A 25,260-nucleotide genomic window follows, 5' to 3' on the forward strand; every position below is an offset into this window, starting at 1 on the left:
CACGAAAATATAACTGGCGTCCCGGTCAACAAATTAATGCATGGGTAGGAACCAGCCATCCCGCCCCAATAAGGGTCGACAGGGCCAGGCCAGCGAGGGGTGGAGGGGGTAGGAAGGAGAGATTCGGGTGGTTGGCTGGCCAGCCCCTCCCCCTGGTCAAACTCCTGGTGGAGGGGACAATTTGCATATTAGCCTTTTATTACATAGGAATGTAAAAAAACAAACAAAATAAAAAACAAGTACCATATTTCTTGAAGGCATGCACAAAGAAAAACATTAGCTAGAAGGACTTCTATGATACAAACACTAATTCTCAAAACATCTAGCTTTACATAACAGCATTATTTCCCATTAAATATTAAAACTTGTATAGAGGATAGTAGAAAAGACAATATTTGAAAACATTAGTTTTGATTTAATTATTTAACTGCTAATGTTCAAAGAAGTAAAAATCTAGCTGCATTGTAAGTAAATGATATGGGCCATCCTCACTACGATCCTTGAGGTGGTAATTAGCTCAGTAACTGTAATAACTCTAAAATAAAAAGCCTCCTTCTGGAGTTAACTGAACAAAAAGCATCAAGTAAGAATGAGATAATCCTCTACAAATCTTTACACAGCATATGTTTAAATAATAAAACTCGTTTGTGTACCTTTAGATGGTTTATGAAAATAACCAATCAATTTTGCAGACACAACATTATTTCTAAAGGAAATCTATGTGACTCATGATGCCTGTAGATACACAGAGACAAACCACACATATTTTATCAGTTTATTACAGTAAGCAAATAAGCGTGGAATGAGAGTGCACATAACTGTCTACTTAGCGCTTACTGAAACATTTATAAGAGCTGTTATCTCCCTAATAACAGACAGACAGCGTGCAATTTTAGAGAGGAGAAAAGCTTCATATTTTTTAACACTTCACTAAAAAGTAACTGAAGAGTGTAAAATGAAAAATACTCTGTGCAGTTAGCTGGTAATGGACCATATTATCAACTCAAGTTAGATTTATAGGATACAAACTAGTCACTAATAGTTATTTTATGACATAGCATGTCTGCTTTTTTTTTGAGATTATTAAGATTAAAGTTGTAAAACTTCTTTTGAACATAGCTGCTCCAAATGATTGAATTATAAAATTTAAATGAGAATTGAAAAATAAAACAGAATGTCAAGTAGGTGCCTAAGAATAAACCTTGTTCAATGTCTGCATTACTATTTCAAAGCTGACATATCCATGTAAAGCTTTATGAAACAATGTTTTCAGCCTTTTATGCTTTAATCCATAGTTGGTCGCTTAATCACTTCTATGTATTTTCAATCTATTCTGGTTTTGAACTTTAAAAACATGAAGATCTGCAATACATAAAATGCTCTTTGTATCTAGCTTTGTTTGATTTACTTTATAACATATCTGTTTAGATATGTGACTTATAAGAATGACCAGAGATACAGTTTCATCTTAAAATTAGTACTTTTAAAACCAAATGTGTCTCTCAACTGATAGAGCTGTAATGCAGAAAGCTACAGTTTTGTCTTATTTACTGAGTAAATTATAGAAAGTGAGTCTACCTTTAATCCATAGCATTGAGCATACTACTTGGTATAGGATTTTAAAAAAATCAAAGTGCAAATGTGTCTAACTCTTAGCTATAATGATAAACATAGACTCAAATATATTTCAATTTTCCATCAAATATTACTTTAAATAAATGGTTTATAACCCCGAGATAACTTCCTCCTTACACAGAGGTGGTCAAGAGTAGGTTTTTAGTTGTAATGTAAATAATGCATCTATATAATAAAGAGCTAATGTGCAAATGATTGTGACACCTTCACGCATAACCACCGATCAGCAGGAGGCTTTGTGTACAGAAGGTACAGGTGAGCGGGACCTTGCATGAGGCTGGGTCCCCATCTCTGGCGCAGGCCCCAGGGATGTGAGGCTGGAGTCCCTGCCCTTGGTATTGGGCCCAAGGATGTGAGTCTTGCAGGGGCCTACCTCTTTGGGGTGATGGATTATGGGGCTCCTGCACAGTGACAGAGCACAGGCCAAGCTGCCCCCCCCCCCTCAAGTGCATGAATTTCGTTAATAAATAATAATACAAGAATAAATTCCATGTTCCATGCATTCAGAACTGTAAATCTACTTTTGCCCACCCCAGCATATGTAAATTTAGGTATTCTAGAAAATACTTGTGCTAATACCTTGTATTTTATTTTAGTAATTAATATATATTCTTTTCAGAAACTGTTTTTTACCTTTTACTTTGATAATAATATATGTTATAAAAAATATACTTGCAGAAAGAGTCAACTATATTATCAACTGACATTTAATTTACTTCATGCATAGTGTTAAGCAGGTGCCAGGAAACTACACCTATGAGTAAAATTTAGTTGACTGCCTGTTATCATATAGCCTGTAAACAAATAATGCATTTTTAAATGATTGGGAAAAAGAAAAGTAATATTTTTTGTGACACTAAAGTCATACAAAATTCCAATGTCAATGTCTATAAATGAAGTTTTATTGGAACACAGCTATATTCAATCACTTTTACATTATCTATGACTGCCCTGGTATTAGAATGGCAGAGCTCAGTATTTAACACCTGCAAAGCTAAAAGTATTATCTTGCCTTTTACAACATTTGTTGACCCTCTGGTATAGGATGTATTCAATTTACATTGGTGTTGAGATGAGGAGAAAATTACTTTATAATAATATCCTACTTTTTCTCCTCCCCAAATATAATGTGTAAGCTTTACTGTCAATACTTTTAAGAAATTTGAAATGATGCACACATACTTTTATTTACTACTCCCATGGAAATTAAAAAAAAAAGTTCTAAAAAATGAATACAAATATATTATACTACTCTTATATATGTGTTTTACTATTCTTTCCAATATTTTTTTTCTGACTTTCGTTTTAAGGTTCCTAATAAAAACAAAACTCAGTCTGGTTTTCAAAGTGCTTAGCAGAAAGTTTCCTGTAATTGGTTACAACAAATTTCATTAGAACCAAAACATTTTATATAACAACATGTGCTGTGTTATTTGATAGATGTGATAATGACTTGAGACCTTAACAGTTTTATTGCTTTCTCATTGACAGTATCAATGACATAATATGAAAAAATAAAAAATAAAAATTTTGGTGTACTCTTCCATTGTAACCAAGTTCAGAATCTTCGCATTACTGTTGACATCCTCATTGTCCTCCAACATCTAGTTGACAAGTTTGATGTCTCTTGTATTCATTTCCTTCTTTTCTGTCTATCTACCACCAGCCTAAGCTGCTGGTTCAGGTCTTGATTGACATTTAAAACACTAATTTTTTTTTTCTTTCAAATTGCAAAAGTAGTGCATGTTTATTGAAAGTTATTTCAAACTGTATGGGAATATAAGCAAAATCCCCCTTAGGTTTGACCATAATTAACAATTTGTGTCCCTCCAAATCTTTTGCTCCCTTCTGCTTACTCAAATTGGTCTCCCTGCCTTAAAATCCCTTACACACCAACCAGTACCCCAGACTCCTATAAAAAGAAGTCTTTCAAAATGTGCCTCCCTTATATGCTTAGTGAGGTGTGGTGGAAAGTGCTTGGCTTTGAAGCCAGACAGACCCTCGCTGAAACTCCGGCTCTGTAACTCATAACCCCTAGGACACTGAAAAACCCCCAAAACTCTAGGGACTTCAGTGTTCATACTGTGAAATGAGGAAATGACCATCTTACTCCAGGGTTGTTGTAAATCTAGGCTAAACATAAAAAGAAAATTTGGAGGGAAGTAGTGCCTGATGAACATGGCAGGCACGAGTGAGGGAGTAAAATAAGATTTCAGAATTAAAATAAAGGAATGTGTGGCTACAATTCAGTACAGGAAAGTTATGAAAACTAAGCAGGTCAAGAGGCTGTGACACACTGCACAAATTATTAATGTGTATATAGAAGTCTCCCAGGATGGTGGTGGGGTGGAGAGATGTGTAAGATACCAAGATCTTCACTGAATATGATAAGTGATGGAGATATCCCCAGATGAGAATGACAAGAAAGGGAAGGGTATAGTAACATGGGATGGGCCTCATAAAAACAAGGGAAATGAGGGTAAAAAGGGAATGGCCTAACCCTAGATGGTTTGGTTTAGTGCTGTGGCTGGCAAACTGCAGCTCGGGAGCCATATGCAGCTCTTTGGCCCCGTGAGTGTGGCTCTTCCCAAAAATACCATGGCCTGGGAGAGTCTATTTTGAAGAAGTGGCATTAGAAGAAGTTTAAAAATTTTGGCTCTTAAAAGAAATTTCAATTTTTGTACTGTTGATATTTGGCTCTGCTGACTGAGTTTGCTGAACACTGGAGTGGATAGAGTGTCGGCTGTGTACTAAAGGCTCCCAGGTTCAATTCTGGTCAAGGACAGATGCCTGGGTTGTGGGCTTGATCCCCAGTAGGCGACATGCAGGAGGCAGCCAATCAATGATTTTCTCTCATCGTTGATATTTATGTTTCTCCCTCCCTCTCCCTTCCTCTATGAAATCAATAAAAATATATATATTTTTTTAAATTTAAGGGAATGACCTAGATGCAACAGCTGGGAGCATCATATAAACACTCCTGCTGGAAATAATGATTTTGTCAAAGACAGAATTATAGAGCATTCTGAGTCAGGAGGTCATGCTGAGAATACTTCCTATAGGACAGCAAGATCCAAATGGAAAAGCTAGGCTATGTAACAGTACTTTATACAAGTATGTGGAAGAGGGAAATCGTTAGTTGTTTGACATATTTTACTTATGGGACCACTGCATCTAAAAACTGGCCATGCTGCTTGTATTTAAAGGAATGTAGTGAGGAGACAGGGGGATATGGATCTCATCTGAAGTCCTGGAGGAAGAAAAAGGTATCTTAGATGATGCGCTAATTGGAAAGGCAGCTTTATTACAGCTACTTTAATTTCAAGTAACAGGACTCTTTAGTGATGCTTTCGTTGAATCTGATAGAGGGGAAGAAGATCCTTTTACATCATAGATGCCAATCAGAGGTGCCATAGCTGCTGAGAAATTCCTGCCATAGAACAAAGATGGGGAAATGGGTCCTTCGAGACTAGAAACACACAAGCACATGTACATACACACACACACACACACATTGTTTATTTCTGCCCGATTTGTGCATGTATATTTTAAATGCATCAGTGAGAAGGTAGACATGGGGAGAAGAATGTGATTTACTACACAGGAACCTTTTTAGAGTCCATGTCTGTGATAGCAAAGCCTTCTGATGACTCAGCTTTCTTTTCATTAAAGTCCTAAATTTTTCTGGATCAAGTGCTGCAATTAGGTCCTAGGTGCTCATACTTCAGCACTGGCCCATGTATTCTGAGACTGTACATTTTTGTACAGTGACATATGGAGCATTTTTCTTCAGAAATAAGGAAGGCTATACTTCCTTCTTGTCAGGCAGTTAGAGTTGGCAGTGGTAAGAAAGAAAACACTAAATTTTAATTAGAAGGCATTCAAGTTATTTGATAAGAAGAAAACTAATTTATCTTAGCTTGAATTTGTAAAATAAAAGGTAACACTACCTAATTTGTAGGACTGTTTTATAAGGATTCAGAAAAATGCTGCATATGAAAGTGTTTTGTTGATGAAAATACTCTTCTTCCATTATTATTAAAGATTGCACTTATTAGTATAAGGTTAAAAATAGTGACAGAATTAAGATGGAATTTAATATTTTTAAGCATCATTTCTGCCAAGCAATAAGCTATGACTCGATTTTCAATATACACAAAATGTTCCTTGTGATTAAGAAAAATGAAGGTCAGTAATGCAAGTAAGTGGAGAGATTTTTTTCTCTCCTTCAGAGATCTGAATAGTAAGTGGGAAGGACCAGCATTTATTTCTTTCCAAATATTAATGATAACCGAGGAATTTTTGTGAATATGATCTTAATTATGAATCAGTATCCTTAGTCAACAGAATAACTTTCAAAAGCAAACCAATAAAAGGAAATTAGTATCATCATTAAAATATCAGTTATTTAATAAGCTAGAAACCTGAAAGTGGATTTCAAATGATAATTTCGTAAGTATACATCATAAAGAAAAGGAATCTCAGAAAAGTCTGTACATCATAATATCTCAATTCTTTGAGATATTTTATATTTCTTTATCAGATTATGGTATTAATAAAACCTCCACCATCTACATATCTATCTTTATTACTAAACTTATAGAATTCCATTTTTATACTAAGAAAAAGAAATTAACTCAGTATTTGAACATATTGAAAGGAGAAATGAAAATTATCATTAAAGAAAAAGTAATGAATATAATCTAAAGCAGCTGGGTGGGGTACTATACCATATGTCAAGAAACCTGGTTATGGTTTCAACTCAGCCATACATGCTTAGTGAGACCTCAGCTAAACTACAGCGTCACTGAGCTTCTGTTTTTCTCTTCTGTAAAATGGGGCTAGTTATACATATCCTGTCTGTTTCACTGAGTTCTGAAATTGATTTTTAAGCTGTTCAATAAAAGGCATTATTGAGATTATTAGTAAATTGAATTTTCAGTCAATGTTAAAACACCAATGTCATATACAATAAGGTCAGGAAGTTAAAAATACATATAAAAAAGCTGAATCACCAATGGAGAAGGGCTTTAAAAAACAATAGTGCTGTATTTATTGATAGTACCATCCAGAGGCCTTTAAAAAGCAATCCCTTCCCCATGTTCTTTTTCTCTGTGTTAGTTGTGGGTGAACAGGACTATTCTCTAAAAGGTTTCTAAATGAGGTTGATGTTAAAAAATATAGTATCACCATTTAACAGCCTTTTAAAGAGCGGTCCCTAGTACGGTCTTTGTTAACAACAGAAGGAGGAAGGGACTATTTTTTTCCAAAGGCTTTTAGAGGATGTTGTTAAAAGAATATATAGTGACATCATTTAAAAGCCTTTTAAATAATAGTTCTCCTTCCCTCCCAATTGTAATGTCCTTGGCTTTCATTTATTTTGTACTATAAGCCGAAAATGGACATGCCAACATATTATTGGCCATGGCAGGCATTTGTTGGATGGAGAATGATGTATTGCTTTTTAAAAGGTCGGTGTCCAGAACACGGTACAATTTCTATACAGGATACTGCCCACCACCTTGTCATTTGTTTGTCTACTCTAAGAGTGTACTGAAGATATGACCCAAACAAGAAAGGAGTCAGAGCTAAGTCATTCCAAGAGTACCTGTGGCATGAATATAGTCTTACCATCCTCTTTTACTTGAGTTAACTCATGGCAAAGTCTAACTTTCAGCTCCTTACTTGCTATCTGGAAGTATAGTCAGAAAGAGTTGAGTGAACAAATTGTTTCTGCCACTATTCCACTAATTTTACACTGCGATGAGGCAGCAGTGGGCTCTGAGGTTCCTCCCATATTAAGCTAAGGGAAGAAAAAATTAAGTCAACCATTTGGTTTAAAGCCCTAAGTCTGACAGCCAGTGCACTTCACATAACATACCAAAGAAAAAGGAACTACCCCGGGGGATCTAATCATAGGCTTGTAAACAATTTCCATTTCTTCTTATCTGTGGTCTTTTCAGAAAGTGTCATTTCAAGAACAGGAATTCCTAGATCTATAGCATATTAATGAAATAATAAGCCTTTAAAAAAATCTAAAAGCACCGTCCTCCAATTTTAATTCTAAATTTTAGTGCATTACTTACTTTATCAATTTTGCACATAGATCTCCCTGGTTAGTTCCTGATTTACTTAAATCATAAGTAATGATTTAGTTAAATATCGAATACCATCCATCATACAATGCTCAGCTCAAACCCCAATTTGTTCATTCACCTCTTTCTGACCATACTTCCAGCACACAATTGTATTACATTCTATTTTCACATTTTTATAGTTTAATTTACATGTTATTTAATTTTATGGATTTCATATTATTATTTAACCTTATTCTTATGCACCATGTAAATAAAGTGCTAAGCCTAGACAATTTCTTTACACATTTTTGCATAATTAAAAAATTTAAATAACTTTTGAATTCTCTCCTGCCTAAATAGCACAAGTTAGTTATTTGTGCTTATATTTATATTTCAGAGTAGTATATACTTAAAATGTTTTAAAATATTTTAAAGTCTCAGCATAAAATTCATGTTATTTGAGGTTTGTTTCCATAACCTACTGAGGTAAATCAATGAAAAATGCTATTATAATTCTGATTCCAAAAAGTGTAAACCGATAAAATTTTTTAAATAAAAATTCTGATTTTAAAAAAGCATAAAAATAGCTTGAGGAAAATATAAATATATGAAATTTAAATAATATGATTGATCTAAAAACGTCAGCTGGCAAAATCCCTATAGCAGGGCTCCACTGGAATTGTAGGTATATTGAGTGCCAGGGTGCCATCAAAGATCAAAGAGTACCCCGTTATGTGTGGCGCAGCATCAAAATGATCTCCAGAAAAGCCATGACCCTACCTTTCCTCTCCTCTGCAATTGGATAGGTGAGGCATGAGTATGAGTCATCTTCCTTTCCCCACAGGGTCTATGGGTGAAGTGGTATACAAAATCATGTCCTCCCAAAAGTATCCATGTCCCAACCCACAGAACCCATGTATATGTAATAATGCATGATAAAGGGGAATTAACCAACTAAATGTGAGACAGAAAAATTTTCCTAGATTATCTGGGTGAGCCATGTAATTATATGAATCTTATAACAGAAAGAGTGAGGCAGGAGTCAGTGTCAGAGTGATGCAGTATGAAAACAACTCAAGTGGTCACTGCTGGCTTTGACGATGGAAGGAGCCTGAGCCAAAGGGTGTGGCCAGCCTTGAAGAGCTGGAAAAGACGAAATAAAGGATTATCTCCCTGAGCTTCCAGAAAGGAGCACAGCCTTGCTGACACCTTGCTTTTGGCTCAGTCCCATTTTGGGCTTCTGACCTCCTGAACTGCAAGATAATTAATTCACACTGTTATAAGCCACCATGTTTGTGGTAATGTGCTACATCAGCAATAAGAAACTAATAAAGGTATTTGATGCCTAGTTGAAAACTACGTTTCTGAATGTTTGTGTTGTAAAATCTACCTATGGGTCTATGGTACAAATGTTTATTTGTATACATTTTCAATGGCTAGTCTGTGATCTGAAAAACATAAAAAATTCTGCTTTACCTATAGTATTTTTTCATTGTACTTAAGCTTGAACACTAATGAATTTCAGTGGCTCTCAAACTTGGACAGTTATTTGTCAGAATCATTTAGAGAACTGGTTTTTAAAAATGCCCCTCCACCAATAACTTTTCTATATTTTAAATGAGTATATTGAGTTGATTTTTATCCATTCAGTTAACAGGTACTGAAAACCAATAATTAAAAAAAAACACAAAACACAAAAAAACAACCCACAAGACGAACTGTCTTCCAAAGGCTCCAACCTAATGCACTGCATACTATCTAAGTCAAGCTCTTATCCCTCTTTAGTTAGTTTTTTTTTAATCAAATATGCACAAATAGGAACATTTTATATGAGTTCTGTACAAACAAAAGGGGATTTCTATAAGCAGTAGTAATTACAGACATTTGGGTAATGAGGCACAAAAAAGACAAGTTTCAGTGGAGATAAAAGAAGGAAACAAGAAAACTAAGGGTTTGGGAGGAACAGAACAAGTAGGTATTAAAAGAAAAATAATTCTGAAGGAACTTTTAAAAATGTTAGCTTTTCTAAAGCCATTTTTCTCTGAGGTCATACCGAGTCTCTGAATCCAGATTCTTAAGCATTTTGCAACTACTTGTGTAGAGTTAATGTTGTAAGTGCTGGGATAAATACCACAGGTGTACCAGTGGGCGCTTATGTAATCAAATTTATGTGAGAAAAGTTGAACCACCAGAAATATAAGCAAATGATGCTCGGAAAAAATTCAATCTGTGTTAGTCTGACAGAAACACATGTAGAATGGCAAAACAGTTCTTGGTAGAAATTTCACATCTACAAATCATATTACAGAAGGCATTCAGTATCATAATCCAAAATAAAGAATTCATCTCTGAAAATGTTAGTCATTTCCTCTGCCAAGAACCCAAAATACTTTATACAAACCTTCAGCACTCCCTACTCATTCTCTCCTGCACTCTTGTGTTCATGATTGTTTCCATAACAGAAAGATGTGTCTCAAAACTGAAACGATGGATTACTTTTTTAAAAATCTGCTTTAGAATATGGAGTACACTCTGTTCATGTTTATTAATAAAAATATTAGTGTGTGTTTTAAACCTGTCACTATAATCTCCAAAGCTTTTACTAGAAGCAAGAAAACTAACTCCATCCACTGATATCAAGTTTGCAAAGAATGTACAGACATTAACCTGTATTCACTATTCTACCCAAACTATTTTTGGAAGTCTCAAAGAACTGAGAAATTACATATATGCATGCTGGGTAATTTTTATGTTTGATCTGATACTTGCTCAGATCATTTCCCTGCTTCTTGATATATAATGGCTCCTTTTGGTTGACAGCTTTTAAATAAGCATTGAGCCACATATCTATAAAAATATAACTTAAAAGGCACACTGGTGAGTTTCAGAATATATACAATCTGGTCAGGTATTAAAAAAAGATATGTTATGATTCCCTGTGTCCCCTTATCGGAAGACTGAAGAACTGATAACCCTCTCCAGATGTGTATCATTCTTTTAAAAATTAGTTAAAATATAGTTTCCTAAGGAAGAAACAGTTCAAATAAGTCAGACACTAATTCTGAGCATTTCCTTTAACTATTTTACTTATTCCCTGAGTGTTTAAAATTACAATAACAAAGCATTCGAACTTGTTGGGCAGTACATCTATAGATTTTCTATGTCAAATTATTTTTTCAAAGATTTTAAGAAAATTTCCAATTCTATTAAGTATGGTGGAACTGGAAATTGCCAGTAGCTGGCAAATATTCACAATCTACCTATGGATATGCTCTGTGACTAAACAGTTTGATGTAATTCCCAAAGGTAAAACATGCCTGTGTAAGAACATTTTCTGACAAAAAACATGTAACTATCACAAAGCTATGTCTAAATTTCAAATTCACATTTAGAATCACTATGTTAGCAGTGTCACTGAACAAGACCCATGTGACGCTTCAAACTGCGAATTATCACCCATTGACAAACGCAACATTTTATGAAGAGCCAGCCCCCCTTCACGCTGACATCCCCCTGAGTAAATAACAATTCATTTCCTAACCTTGACTTTAGAGTCCAGCCTTTCTACCTTCCTATTTTTTCTTCTTCTTTCCAAACAAGTGACAAAGAACAAGGAAGCTGATTGAAGGGGTCCATTATGTATCAACTTAAAGAAAGGCAAAGTGATTGATGAAACTAGCAGTCACCTTCACTGCTAGCTACTGCACCTGTATCCTTTTTGTCAAATGACCTGAAAATCCTGCTGACAGTTTAACATTCACTGCAAGGATACAAAGTATGGGACTACAGTTTTCAATATTTCTATTTGCAATGAAAGCTTCAGGGATATAATCTGAAAACAAAAATTAAACTTTATAATTTCCTAAGCTTTATATTTTCCTCCTACATAGTCTCTGATTGCATCAACTTGCTTTACAAAAATATTGTCAGGGGTATGTATATAAGATAGGGAGATGGTGTGGCAGGGTAGGCAAAATGAATGCTTCTTTTAAACTATCATTTTGTCTGTTTTGTTGGCAAAAACAATATTGTTAACACATCAGGATTCCTCCTGCCAAATTATTTGCTAAGTTATAAATACATTGCTAGACAAAGAAATTATGACTTCTCACTTTTTATCTATTTCTTTAAAAGGAATTATTAATTAAAATAAAAAGTTAAAATGTAGCATTCTAACAACAGTAATGTTTTATCTAACCAATCAAAAGTTGTTTCTCAACTTTCAATAGGGGACACAGGCTTAGTGAATTCACTGGATAACCAAGTAACTATGAATTTCTTCTGTGGATGGATAAAAGTTTAACTACTTCAAAGAACTCATAATATTTCCTTACAGCAGTGAATTCACTCACAAGCTTACTGTGTTAGAAATAAAAACTTCACTAGGCAACAGTGACACACTTGGGAGCAAGCAAAACCTCAAAAGAAGCCCAGTTCTCAGTGTGGACATAGCACCATTTCTTCTGGGCATTTATTACCTGTTAAAAACCAATCTTTTGGTGAGTGGCAGTTCAGGGTTTTTGAGAGCAAGCTGCAATATTTCTTCAGGTCTGCAGAGTCATAATTAAAGCTGAACTGAGCGGAATTGGAGAGGGAAGGTCAGCGAGGTGCCGTATGAGAGATGAGGCTGGGCTGATGGGCACCAAATGAACAAATTATGATGGGCCCCACTCAATGTGATGAGGTCAAATGCTTGTTTCTACCCACTGACAGTTCAATTTCCCTGAAATGTCTCTCGGTTCTCTATGAGCTAATTATGAATGAAAAGTTATCAACTGCCCACGCCAAAGGGGGCTTAAATACTATTTTGTGGAGTTCTTCATGTCAAAATATTGTTCAAAACAGCAAGCTGTCCCACTCCAAATATAATGTGTGGGTTAATCTACATACCAGGGAAACACTATCCATTTTCCTCAGGCTTCCCACAATGTATACATAAAGCAAATTCTCCTGCACTTGTCAGCTTAACCAATAATAATAATAATAATAATAATAATAATAAAAAATAAAAGGGAAAAAATCATTTTATCAAGTAAATCTGTATTATACTTACAATTTATTTCCATGGTAATAAGTAGTATAGTGCTTATAGTTTTATATATCACAGGCTACATAGTTTTCAAATAGCACCATATGTTTTTCCAGGAGTGATGTTACTGGATTATTTAGCTTCTAGGCATCAATACTCACCTTTGTCCCAGCATACAGATTCATTATACTAAATCAACTCAAGAGTGATTGACAAAATGTAAACTCCTTTTATGAAACCTCAGTTTGAGGAACAATTTTCCACTGCCTGCAGTTACGATGGACAATTATTTTGTTTACATTTATAAGGCTAAATTGGATACAACTTCTCTTTGAATTCTATAACAGAGATAAATATTTAATAGAATTTAGGATTCAACTAATTAAAAAAGTATATGGCTTCAATCACAATAATACAAAAACAGATGAAAATGATAATATTTACTGGGGCCCAACTATGTGCTAAGGATGTTTAACACAAAATGTTTGGTAGTTTTCTAGCAATATACAACATACTTAAAAGCTTGGCTCAGCTGAAACTGGTTCGGCTCAATGGATAGAGTGTCGGCCTGTGGACTGAAAGGTCCTGGGTTCGATTCCGGTCAAGGGCATGTACCTTGGTTGTGGGCACATCCCCAGAAGGGGGTGTGCAAGAGGCAGCTGATTGATGATTCTCTCTCATCGATGTTTCTAACTCTCTAACCCTCTTTCTTTCTCTCTGTAAAAAAATCAATACATTATATTAAAAAAAAAAAAAAAAAAAAAAAGCTTGGCTTAATGTCCTGAGGTTAAAGAAAAATAGAGCAATATGAACTGCATAAATAAAATAGAGCACTGAGTTTAAATTGTAACAAAAAAAAATGATAAAATATGGCCTGACTGATGTGGCTCAACCTGTGAAAAGGGAGGTCATGGTTCCATTCCTGGCCAAGGTACATGCATGGGTTGCAGGCTCAATCTCCAGTGGGAGATGTGTACGAGTCAGCTGATCAGTGATTCTCTTTCATCCTTGATGTTTCTCTCTCTCCTTCTCCCTTCCTCTTTGAAATCTGTATATATATTATAAAATTATAAAATATGTAAATGTACTATACTTGAAAATGACATGCAAACTTTCTTTTTTTTAAAAAAAATATTTTATTTATTTTTTACAGAGAGGGAGGGAGATATAGAGAGCTAAAAACGTTGATGAGAGAGAAACATCGACCACCTGCCTCTTGCACAACCCCTACCAGAGATGTGCCCGCAACCAACATACATGCCCTTGACCAGAATCGAACCTGGGACCTTTTAGTCCGCAGACTGATGCTCTACCACTGAGCCAAACCGGTTTCGGCAGATATGTTAACTTTCTTATTGCCACTAGATGAGAAAGAGTTATATCCTCTATAAGAAAAGTAGATTTAAAGTATAAACATAAGTACTTGATAAAAGTGGGGTAGAGAAAAAGATCAACTTGATAAAAGTGGGGTAGAGAAAAAGATCAATGATTACTTAGGCAAAGATAACTGTACATAAAAAGTGAGATTTGTTTTTTGACATTTGAAGGCATCATATGGATATATATATATATATAGCCTATCTAATAAAAGAGTAATATGCAAATTGACTGTACCGCCGCTATAGCCACAAGCCACACCCACCAGCCAATCAAGAACAAGAATGCAAATTAACCCAACCAAGATGGCTGCAGTCACGAAGAGAGCAGGAGGCTTGGGTTTTCCCGGCAATGGAAGAAGCCAAGCTTTCCACCTGCCCTGGCCCACCCAGGTCTCCACTTAAGGCTACAAAGTTTCAATTATAGAAGATAAATAAATCCCAACAAAAATGGCTGCGGCCACAGAGTGAGCAGGAGGCTTGGCTCCACTCAAGGCTACAAAGTTTCAATTATAGAAAATAATAAATCCCAGATACCAAGGCCTCCACTTGGGTCGCCCGGAGGCATGACCAGCCTGCAAACCACCAAAGGCCCCTCAGCCAGGCCTCCCCACACCCCAAGGGAATCCCCTCCCTGATCTGGGACACCCTTCAGGGCAAACCAGCCAGCCCCCACCCGTGCACCAGGCCTCTATACTATCTAATAAAAGAATAATATGCAAATTGACCATCACATACAAGATGGCTACCCCTATGTGGTCAAAGATGACTGCCCCTTATGGACACAAGATGCCCGCCAAAAGATAGCCAGCAGGGGAGGACAGCTGTGGGCAATCAGACCAGCAGGAGAGGGCAGTTGGGAGGAACCAGCCCTGCAAGGGAAGGCAGTTGAGGGTGATCAAGCCTGCAGGGCAGTTAGGGATGACCAGGCTGGCAGAAGAGGGAAGTTGGAGTTGACCAGGACTGCAAGGAAAGGGCAGTTGGGGGTGACACAGGTCAGGTCTGTAGAAGAGAGCAGTTGGGGGGGGATGTGGGACCAGGCCTGCAGGAGAGGGCAGTTAGGGACAAACAGGCTGGCAGAGGAGCTGTTAAGCATCAAGGAGGCTGGCAGGGGAGTGGTTAGCGGGTGATCAGGCTGACAGGCAGAAGCAGTAAGGGGCAATCAGGAAGGCAGGCAGGCGAGCAGTTGGGAGACATCAGTCCTGGACTGTGAGAGGGACATTCCTCAAGGGGACCAGATTGGAGAGGGTTAAGGCTGGGCTGAGGGATACACACACCTGTGCATGAATTTCGTGCACCAGGCCTCTAGTATGTAAGTGTGTGTGTGTGTGTGTGTGTGTGTGTGTATGTATATTTTTGGCAACTTCCTAATAATGAAAGTTTTTAATGTTAAGCATCATTTCTACATTTGAGAACATATGCTAAATTATACATCAATTTAAAGATTCCTTAAGAAGTATTATCTTATATATTCATGTTTAGAAATTACAATTTAATTTGTTCATTAATGGATCTTTTTTAGAAGTTGATTTTTTCTAATTCTTATTGTAATTGTATTGTTCTAATCTTGTATTATAAAGGCAGCTGCTTGCCTATCATTTATACTTTCCTCATTAATCCTGACTCAGTGAATTAACCTTTAATTATATCCGTTAAAATTGAAATGAGCCTCTTGTCTGGCCGGGGCTGCCCCCTTTCAGTACATGATTCTGATGAAAATTTTTAGGGTTAATGAATATGTCCCATGTCATGTCTGATAGCTGCTAAAGATGTAAGGAGGTAAATGTTACCTTAGAAAGATGTGCTTTAAATTTTCAGGAGATATGCTCTATTGACAGAAATATATTTAAAAAAATATCTTTAGTTTCTCAGTTTATCAGGCTGTATGTTCAGCCGAATTAAGAGAGCATTTAAGAAATACAAAGAATGGTTATTAAGATACATTTAATCAAACAACTTAAAGAAATAACTTATTCTCCATTTTACTATCTTAAATAAGTAATAAAAGAAACATGTAAGGAGCACTACAACTTTTTAGATATGTGCTTGATAAGAATTCTCTCAGTGATGTAATAAACTAACATTAACAATACAGCCCTTTAAACTGACACCAGTGGGGATGGTCTCTAATGATAAAGCTGGAAAATGGGAAAAGATTAATTCCATTCATTTTGCATACTTATGATAAGCACCCATTATGTATCAAGCACTGGAAACAGAAAGGCCAATAAAAAGGCCCTGCCCTATCTTACAGAGACTCAGAGTCCAAGTTTTATTACTTCTTTCATACTTCTAATGAATACTTCTTATATGCTCATGATGTTTGCTAAAGTATTTCCACTTAGTATCCCATAAACGTCTAGAAATTTAGAATTGGAAAGATTCTTAGAAACCATCTTGAGTCTTCTAATTTCACAGATAACAATCTGAACAGAACTCAAATTTTGGTGTACCAGCTTAAATTTATAAGATAATTTTGGTAGGTCACATATTCTATAAACCTTGATGTCAAAGCCTCACTGAGAAAATGAAATAAACAAGTTTCTAAAATTATGTACTTCAAGTATCTTATGAAAACTTTCAAATATCCACAAAAACAAAAACTAATACAATGAACAAGTGTACTCATCACTAAGTTTCAAAAAGTATCATTTGTCCAATTTTGTTTAATCCAAACTTTACTTCACTTCTGAATTATTTAAAAGCAAATTGTAGCTATAATATACTTTTATCAGTAAACACTTTGGTTTGTGTTTCTAATAAAGACTTTTAAAGAAAACTTTCTATTATCACACCTGAAAGAAACAAATTCCCTTTAAGTTCATGTATAATACAGTCAATGTTCACATTTCCCTGACTATAATACATGTTTTTTTCAGAGCTGGTTTGCTTGAATCAGGATTCAAACAAGATGCACATATTACATTTGGTTATATCTCTCTTAATCTAAATTATGCATTTTAAAGCAGAACTTACTAAAAAAAATTTTTGTTTTTAGCATAAGTGTAAGAGAGCTCTTCAGTATTTAATATATGGAGGAGATATTTATATATTCAATAATGTGAAACAACTGCAAGTTTAAAGAAATAACCATTATTGCTAGGGCTATAAAAACCATCTGTAATTATATTCCTGAATGATTTGAATAATAGTGTGTCTGATATATTCTAAGATAAGTGGCTTTTACTTCTCTTTGCTATTAGGGTCATATACTTTACTTATCTATTTTTACTCCAAGCTATCTTCTCTCTAGTAATAAATTAGTTTATCAGTGTTAGTTGGGCATGTGCTTGCCCTATAGTTAAATTCATTTTCTTTTCCTTTGAAGAGTAAGTGTAAGTATCACAATAATATTTTCCATGTTTAGGTCAGATTTCTGATGGCAAAGATTTACTACTATTAAAATAATACCTAATTTCCATACTATGCCCTGCCATATGTTCAGAAAATTTTTGGCAAGCTTTATAAAAAGAAGAACAAAGGTAACAAAAGTTAACTTGATGTGGGATTAAATAATAACACGTGATTGGCCAGTGCATAATAATCTAAGATATTGTAAGGCTTAAAAAACATTAGTTTTCACTGCAACTATAACATGTAGCATGCACAATTTGAAATATAATAGTTGACAGTAACACAAAGTTCAATTAACTTTGCATAAGTAAAATAAAATTGCCATAAAAGATTAAGTCTTTTCTAAACAAGTGATGTTTTTAAAACCTCTTATTATTTCTTATTATAGTACATTTAATTATAATAAACAAAAGTTAAAAACCATACTCATAGAAAAGAAGTCGGTAGATATTCCATGAAATAAGCTCTGAAAACAGTGAACCCACAGCAAAAGGAACTACTACCACAAAGTAGAAGGAATGTCCAAAGCTTTCTTTATCATCTCTTTTTTAATCCTTAAAATTCTTGCAAATTTATATACATATTTTCTTTGTTTTGGTGACTGACTTTTTTTTTACAGTAAAAATTACTAACTCATTACTAATTATAATTAGCATATCATAAAGTGGATTCTTCCTGGTGGAGAATTTTATTATAATGTCAACAAAGCATTATGAGTATTATTCACCAGTCAGGACTTAAGATTGTTAGATTGGCATATATTTGCTTAAGCCAAATGAAAAATACTTTGCAATAACACCCCTGCAACTAAAAATGAATTACAGTCTCCTTTTAAAAAATAGCTCCTTTTTATAATCTAGGGAAGGAAGCAAATATAGTGCTGTTACTAACTCTGAGACTCTGGAATAGTGTAGAAATAGTGTCAAAGCAATAGTATGGCACACCTTAAAGTTTAATTTAAAAATTAAAGCTACTCATACCCAGAAGAGAATTAAATAGAGAAATAAGATGGGACATGGCTTCGCAATGGAAGAACAAAATACTGTCAAATTTTAATTAAAAAATGTTTTCAATTTAAGCAGACCCAGGCCAGTGATTTTTCATTATTTTTACCACAGTTCTATGACTCCTGACATTCTCATCAGAACAAATAAAGGATTTTTTCCAAATTTGAAATGACAAAATTATTTTTAATTTTGACTTATAATTTCTTTCTCCTCTAAACTCAGGAATTTAACTAGACTTGTCTCTTAACCCAAGGGTTGAATATATCTTACATTTGCAAAGTACAGGGTAAAATACAAATTTTTTTTAAAAAGGTAGCTGTTTTACCTTATTAGAAAAATAGCACAGATGTATTATCTTTTGTTTTAGAAATGGGATCACATATTCAAGAAACATCTGGCACACGACCTAGTAAATGCTTATATTCAAAGACTTCCTGCAAAGCAATCTGTCTTGAAGACAAACTAGAAGAAAGCTGACACTCTGGCAGCACAAGACAAGCAGGCTGGAAAATCATACTAAAATGCCCTAGCCCAGTACAAATGAGAGAGCGAGATTGACTTAAGACAAAAATCCACTTCAGAGTCAATTACAACTGTCATCATTATGATACACAATTATTCTAATAATCCCAAATACTGAAAGCATGTCTGATAGATACTCTTTATGTTGCAATTAATTGCGGATAACTCAAATGGGGTCAGGACCTCATCCCTAATCATGGACAGTTGTAATTTCAATTAATTGCAATCGCTGTCAATAACAAAAGCTCTAAGCCTAGTTGCTAGCCATTTTTTAAAATTTATTTTAAGTCTATTTTTAATCCCCACCCGAGGATATGTTCATTGATTTGAGAGAGAGGGAGAGAGAAACATTGATGTGAGAGGGAAACAACCTCCCATACATACCCTGACCAGGGATAGGTCCTACAACTTAGGTATGTGCCCTGACTAGGCTTCTCTAGTTGGGCTTCTCTTTTTGCAACTCTGGTTTTTCTTTCATGGGATGTTCTTGGAATTAATCCCTCAATATATTACCTCTATATTCTATAATGATCACTTTTTTAAAGGAACCTTCCTGCACCTTTTGTGTGAGGGACGATGCTCCAACCGAGCCACCCGGCCCTAGCCGCTTTTTCTATAGTCCCCAGATAAGGAACCTGACAGAACTAAAGATGCTAATATTTGGTTTGTAAAAGGTATAGAAAATACCTTTTCTTTGCCTCACTCTGCCTGCTCAAATTCAAGTTTATTACTCGCGGGTTTTCCTTTTCTTACCCTTCAGCTTGTAAATCCTTGAGGGGGTAGGACGTCTTAATTAAATTACAGGCTTCTTGGTCATACTGATAAACTAAATGCTATCTTTTTGTTGGTCATGGGAAATTCCAGGCTGGTTACCCTTAACAACCTGCAGAGACCTTAGTTTAATGCTGTTGCTGCTGATGACTCCACCCTGCCATTGCGAGCCTTTACTCCTTCATTGGGGAAGTGACGCTCCGCAGAGACAATTCAAGGAAAGCAGACAGTGGATAGCATGAACTGTGACAATTATCCTTCTGCTTCTTATAAGTGAGGAAAGTAGTTCAGATTTCTAAATTTTACACTCTCCTAAATGTCAAAAGTTAAGTTATAATAGTATAGAGGGAAATAGGTGGGACTATGGAGATTAGCCAATATAAAGTAATACTATTTTTGTACACAATCAGAGAAATAACAACAATTAAGGACAACTTACAGCCACAGAAATTCCCAAATGGGAAAAACTATGTCACAAATGAAAGTACTTATTATACTTACTGCCTTGAGGCATTTCTTTTTTATGTTCCCACTTAGCTATAAACTCCTGAGGGCAGGAACCTAGCCAATCTTGTTCACTACTATATATCTGGCACCTGCCTCATATTCTGGCCTGAACAAATACTTGTTAAATAAAACACTTAATTAGCATACATGTAGTAAGGAATTTGGTTTCACTTAAAGAGAGGTCTGGACTTTGCTTTAGCGCTTGAGAGGTAACCTCTAAACTCTTGGAATTTCCCCAATGATAGCAGTGTCTTTATAATTCATGGTGGGCCCCTGGGGACCATACCTCGCTGGTAGTTTATGCCCACGCAGTGATTCATGGTGGATCTCTAGATAGCTTATGCTAAGCTATTAACTCAGAATGGGAATGGCTACATCAGAAACACCAATCATATGATTAAAGGACTGGGGCTTTGGTCACTGATAACCAGCCTGACCGGGAGGGGAGGGCTGGAGATTGAGTTCAACCATGTTGCAGTAATTCAATCTCGTCTACGCAATAAAGACTCTGGAAGCTTAGTAAGCTTCCCTAGTTGGCAATACTTCAATGCCAGGATGGTAAGGCAGAAGCTTTGAATTTAGAACTCATCCTGAATCACCTGTATGTATCTCTTCCTTCGGCTGGTTCTAATTTGTATCCTATTGTTATAATAAAACTGTGATCCCAAGTATCTTGCTTTCCTGAGTTCTCTGAGTTGTTCTCGTGAACTATTAAATTTGAGGGTAGTTTTAGGAAACCCCTAAACTTCCAGGTGGCCTTAGTAGTCTTGGACTGACTTAACCAGTCTGAAGGACTGTGTGCTTCACATGGAATTAGTCTAACTCCAAGCAGCAGGTGGTATCTAACAGAGCTCCTCTCTTTTGCAACTATGGTTTTTCTTTCATGGGATGTTCTTGGAATTAATTCCTCAATATATTACCTCTATATTCTATAATGATCACTTTTCTTAGTGAACCTTCCTGCACACTTCCTTTACAAATCTGTAATAATAATGTAATAACAAAAGATAAAGAAAATACTTAGTGTTTAATATTACAGATGAAATAATCTGAGGCACCAAGAAGTAAATCAATTTGCCCAAGGTTGCTCATTTTGTAATGTGCCAGAGCTGTTATTTGAATGCAATCAGTTGGGCTCAAGAGTCTGTACTTTTAACTGCTATATCATATACTGTTTTGAGTGTTTGCAGTTGGCATGACTGACGGAAGAGACAGTAAGGGATGCAAGTAGCTTAAAGGGGTGAAGGCCAGGGATGATAGATGCCCTGCAATGAACAGGACACAATGAAGATTATATACCATGTTTCTCACAACTTTCAAGTGTGAGACATTCATGAGGTTATAACTTTGTTTTGAAATGTTTGTTATTAATGGCAACATTATAACCCGTAGCATTTGAGTTGCTAGTACAACACACCAGTCTGCATTTATAGCTGTCATGTTCATGGTAGATCTACTAGTACATATGAGTGCCAGCATCATTTTACTACTTCATTACATTTCCAGTACAGTCATGATCAAGAGGTTAACTATTACTTTATTATAAATTATTTCTTCTTTCTAATCAATTAGGGCAACATGTTGATTTTGAAATTATGGATATACTCTCATCTATGAAGTTCATTTCAGGATCCAAAAGGCTCCTATATTTAATTGTTGAGGACCCACACCATTCTATGAGGGCTATCATTTTTAAGGGTTTTTCTTGGAGTTTTCCTCTGATGACTTTAGTCCATGTCTTTCTAAATTTGTACGCACAATGAGAAAACTCACAATTTGTTGCTTCATGTTCTTTTTAAAGTACTATTTTGAGGGCAGGAGGTAAGATTAGGAGTCATTCTGTGTCAGACTATTCAATTTATTTCTACATAAATAAACCTTTTAAAACTTCTACTTTTTCTTTGTTTAAAGATCTACCCCTTTCCTTATTTATGGTACTGGTGGATTTCTGGATGCCATCCTTTTTACTGCCATTTGGTCATTCTGTTAGCTTGTGGGGATGAATGTTATGATCCTGCTTCCCCAGCTGTACCACTGGGAGTCCGTTGTGCACACTCTTTGGATAGAGTGCTTTCCTTTTCCTTTGAAAAGATCATTCCAATACATATTTTCCTTCATTTAAAAGGGTGAATCCTTCAATTACTTTGTGATGAATTAAAATTTACTATAACTTTTCTAATCACAACTGCATTCTTATTATAGCTAATAAAGTGTGAGAGTCTACTCAGGGTCCATTATCATATCACTTGTGAGAATATTAGTTAATATTGACTGAGCGATTGCAATGTGCCAGTCACTGTTCTAACAGCTTTATATTTATTATCTCATTAATCTCACAACAATCCTATGAGTTAGATATTATCTCCATAGGAAACTGAGGTACAGAAAAGTTACCTACCAATTTGCCCCAAATAACATAACTAGTAAATGGCCACGAAGGGATTTGCACCCTGGTTATCTGATATCAACCCAAGAGGTTTATCCACTAATTTTTTTAGGTGCCTCTTTCCCCTCAAGGACTAACTGCTTCATGCTAGGTTTTTATTTTTATTTTTTATTACCACTTTCTCTTTGCAGCATACCACAAATACTCAATAAATATTTGTTACTTAAATATGTAAAAGACTTATCTGCTTATTTTCACAGCTCCCCCCCCAAATCACTTTTAATCTTCATTTTCATTTTAGAAAAAAAAAAAAAGGCAAACTAAAATCTCAAATACGGTTCTTGCTCATTTCTGAGTGGTTAGAAGATAACTGCACTCTATAGCTTAAAAACAACATTATAAGCTTAATAGTTTTCACCTATACTTTCTAAGTGAACTGACCAAAGTTAAACAGAAATGCATGTAGCTCTTCTGAGTATTTCATGACTTTGCAATCACACTTGCGTTGACTTTGCAATCACACTTGTGTCAAAGGGGAATTTATAGCAATAATCTGCAAGAACTGGGCATCCTCTCTCCCACTCCAGCAGAGCAGCTCTATGCTCCAGGGCAGCTCAGGTCACCAATTACGCACCCCTGCCAGCCCTGGAACCAGTGATGCACCAGATCTATTCAAACTACCTGTGCCCCATCAGAACTCACTGTTCTATCTCCTAGTTTGTCAGATTTCTGACACAAATTAACAGAAGGTCAAGTAGATTATATATCCTAGGCAGCATGCTTGATTTAGGGTGAAAGGTTAGTGATCTAATATGCTAACACAGAAAAAGTTCTTGTTCTTTCTCTCCCTGGATTGACTCAGTTGGTAACTCAGTTGGTTAGAGGATCATCCCAATATGCTATGGTTGTGGGTTCAATCTCTGGTCAAGGCATATACAAAAATCAATCAATGAATGCATGAATGAATGGGACAACAAATCGCTATTTCTCTCCCTAAAATCAACTAAAAAATAAAAATAAAAAGTGATTCAGATTCTATGACAGGCTGATGAAGGAGGCATTATTTAGAGATAGGCAAGACTCTGGCCTCTCTTCTGATCACACCTCATAAGTGACACTAAAGAATTTAGACACCAAAGCAATAAGTAAATGCATAATGATACAACAGAGAGAAACACAATATTAAATTTTCAAATGAAAACAGTCCCATAATTTTAATAGCCTAAGGTAAAAACAAACACACACACACATACACACAAAACACAGCATAGTAGAAACAGAATAATTATGAGAATAAAAATCTGTTAATGTAGACAATAAGTCTTTATGGTAGAAATTTATGTATATAAACTAATTCAAAGTGGCCAAGAAACCTTATATATTACAGATGGAGAACAGTGCCAGAGAAAAATGTACACATAATTAAATGTAGGTAACTTGCAGAAGTAAATTGAGATGACAATGGTTTGAGTAGAGCAAATTAAAAAATACTTACAGAATGAAAAAGTTCAAATAAAAAATGCATGTGTTAGAGGAGGAATTGTTCAAGACTAAGAATGTACTTCTATTCTTTGCATTTTAATAAAAACGATGCAATGGCATCATTAAAAACCGAGTTAACGTATTTTGAAAATTACTTACGTTGATGATTGATGAAGAAGTTGACAAATTTAAACCTTCAAGATCGGCTATCAAGCTTGGAGAAAGAGCTGGTGTGGGATGTGCAATTGGAACAGATACCGGGTTAACTGGAAGAAAAGGCCCAAATTAGCAAATGTGCATGAAAATTTAATTCATATTATTAAAAGCAACATTTTTATTTTGTAAGTCTAATTAAATTACATTGATTAATAAATTTATGTCAATGCTATTTAACATCTTGATGTAGTCAAGTTATTAACAAGTCATGGCAATTATTAGTCTTAGCTTTTGAAACATCATGGCAAATCCTATAACAAAATAAGGATATAAATATCTTGAGTAATAGTTTTTGAAAATTTTTATCACATAACATTATTACTAACATTTATCATCCAGCAACTTCACTAAAAGAAAAAAATGAATTAAACATTAAAAAAGAAACATTTTTTTTCAGACTAATATAAAGAATAATAGCTTTCAAGAGAGTTCTCCAGTTGAGTTAGAAGTCTTTCTCTACTTTATTCTCCACTGTATTAATTACAGGACACAGATTATCTAATTCCCTTCTAATCATACTTTGTCAGCAAAACCTATGTGCTAGCTAAGGAGCACGTTCAGCGCCAGACGGTCACCATGAAGTCCGCAGCAAAAACCGCAAACGCCACTTCAAAGCTGCAAGATCCAGCTTCCCTGCTCTCCAAGGAGCTGTGGCAGAAGTACAGCATCTGCTCCCTGCCCATTCGCAAAGACCACGAGGTCGAGGTGGTCAAGGACACTACAAAGGTCAGCAAATTGGCAGGTGTACAGGAAGAAATATGCCAGCTACATCGAGCGGGTGCGTGAGATGGCTAAAAGCACAGCTGTCCATGTGGGCATTCACCCCAGGAAGATGGCTATCACTGGCTAAAACTGGACAAAGATCAGAAAAAAATTCTGGAACACAAAGCCAAACCTC

At 35.5% G+C, this 25,260-nt stretch overlaps 1 protein-coding gene across 10 annotated transcripts in view; it reads right to left on the minus strand.

The window, feature by feature from the left end:
- The window catches only part of AP3B1 (adaptor related protein complex 3 subunit beta 1), a 185,934-nt gene that overhangs the window by 36,869 nt on the left and 123,805 nt on the right, over positions 1–25,260 (minus strand). For 9 of the 10 annotated variants that reach the window (XR_004982833.2, XR_004982834.2, XM_045571657.1 and 6 more), the window contains one exon: positions 24,306–24,412. Coding sequence is in view for 8 of the 10 variants with exons in the window: in XM_045571657.1 (XP_045427613.1) it covers positions 24,306–24,412 (107 nt within the window). In the remaining 2 variants the exon portion in view is untranslated. Of the gene's footprint in view, positions 1–2,405; positions 2,430–24,305; positions 24,413–25,260 lie in introns of those variants that run through there. The other variant, XM_045571659.1, reaches the window with a different exon arrangement.

This window comes from Pipistrellus kuhlii, unplaced genomic scaffold, assembly GCF_014108245.1.
Source record: "Pipistrellus kuhlii isolate mPipKuh1 unplaced genomic scaffold, mPipKuh1.p scaffold_m20_p_4, whole genome shotgun sequence".
Classification (NCBI taxonomy): domain Eukaryota; kingdom Metazoa; phylum Chordata; class Mammalia; order Chiroptera; family Vespertilionidae; genus Pipistrellus; species Pipistrellus kuhlii.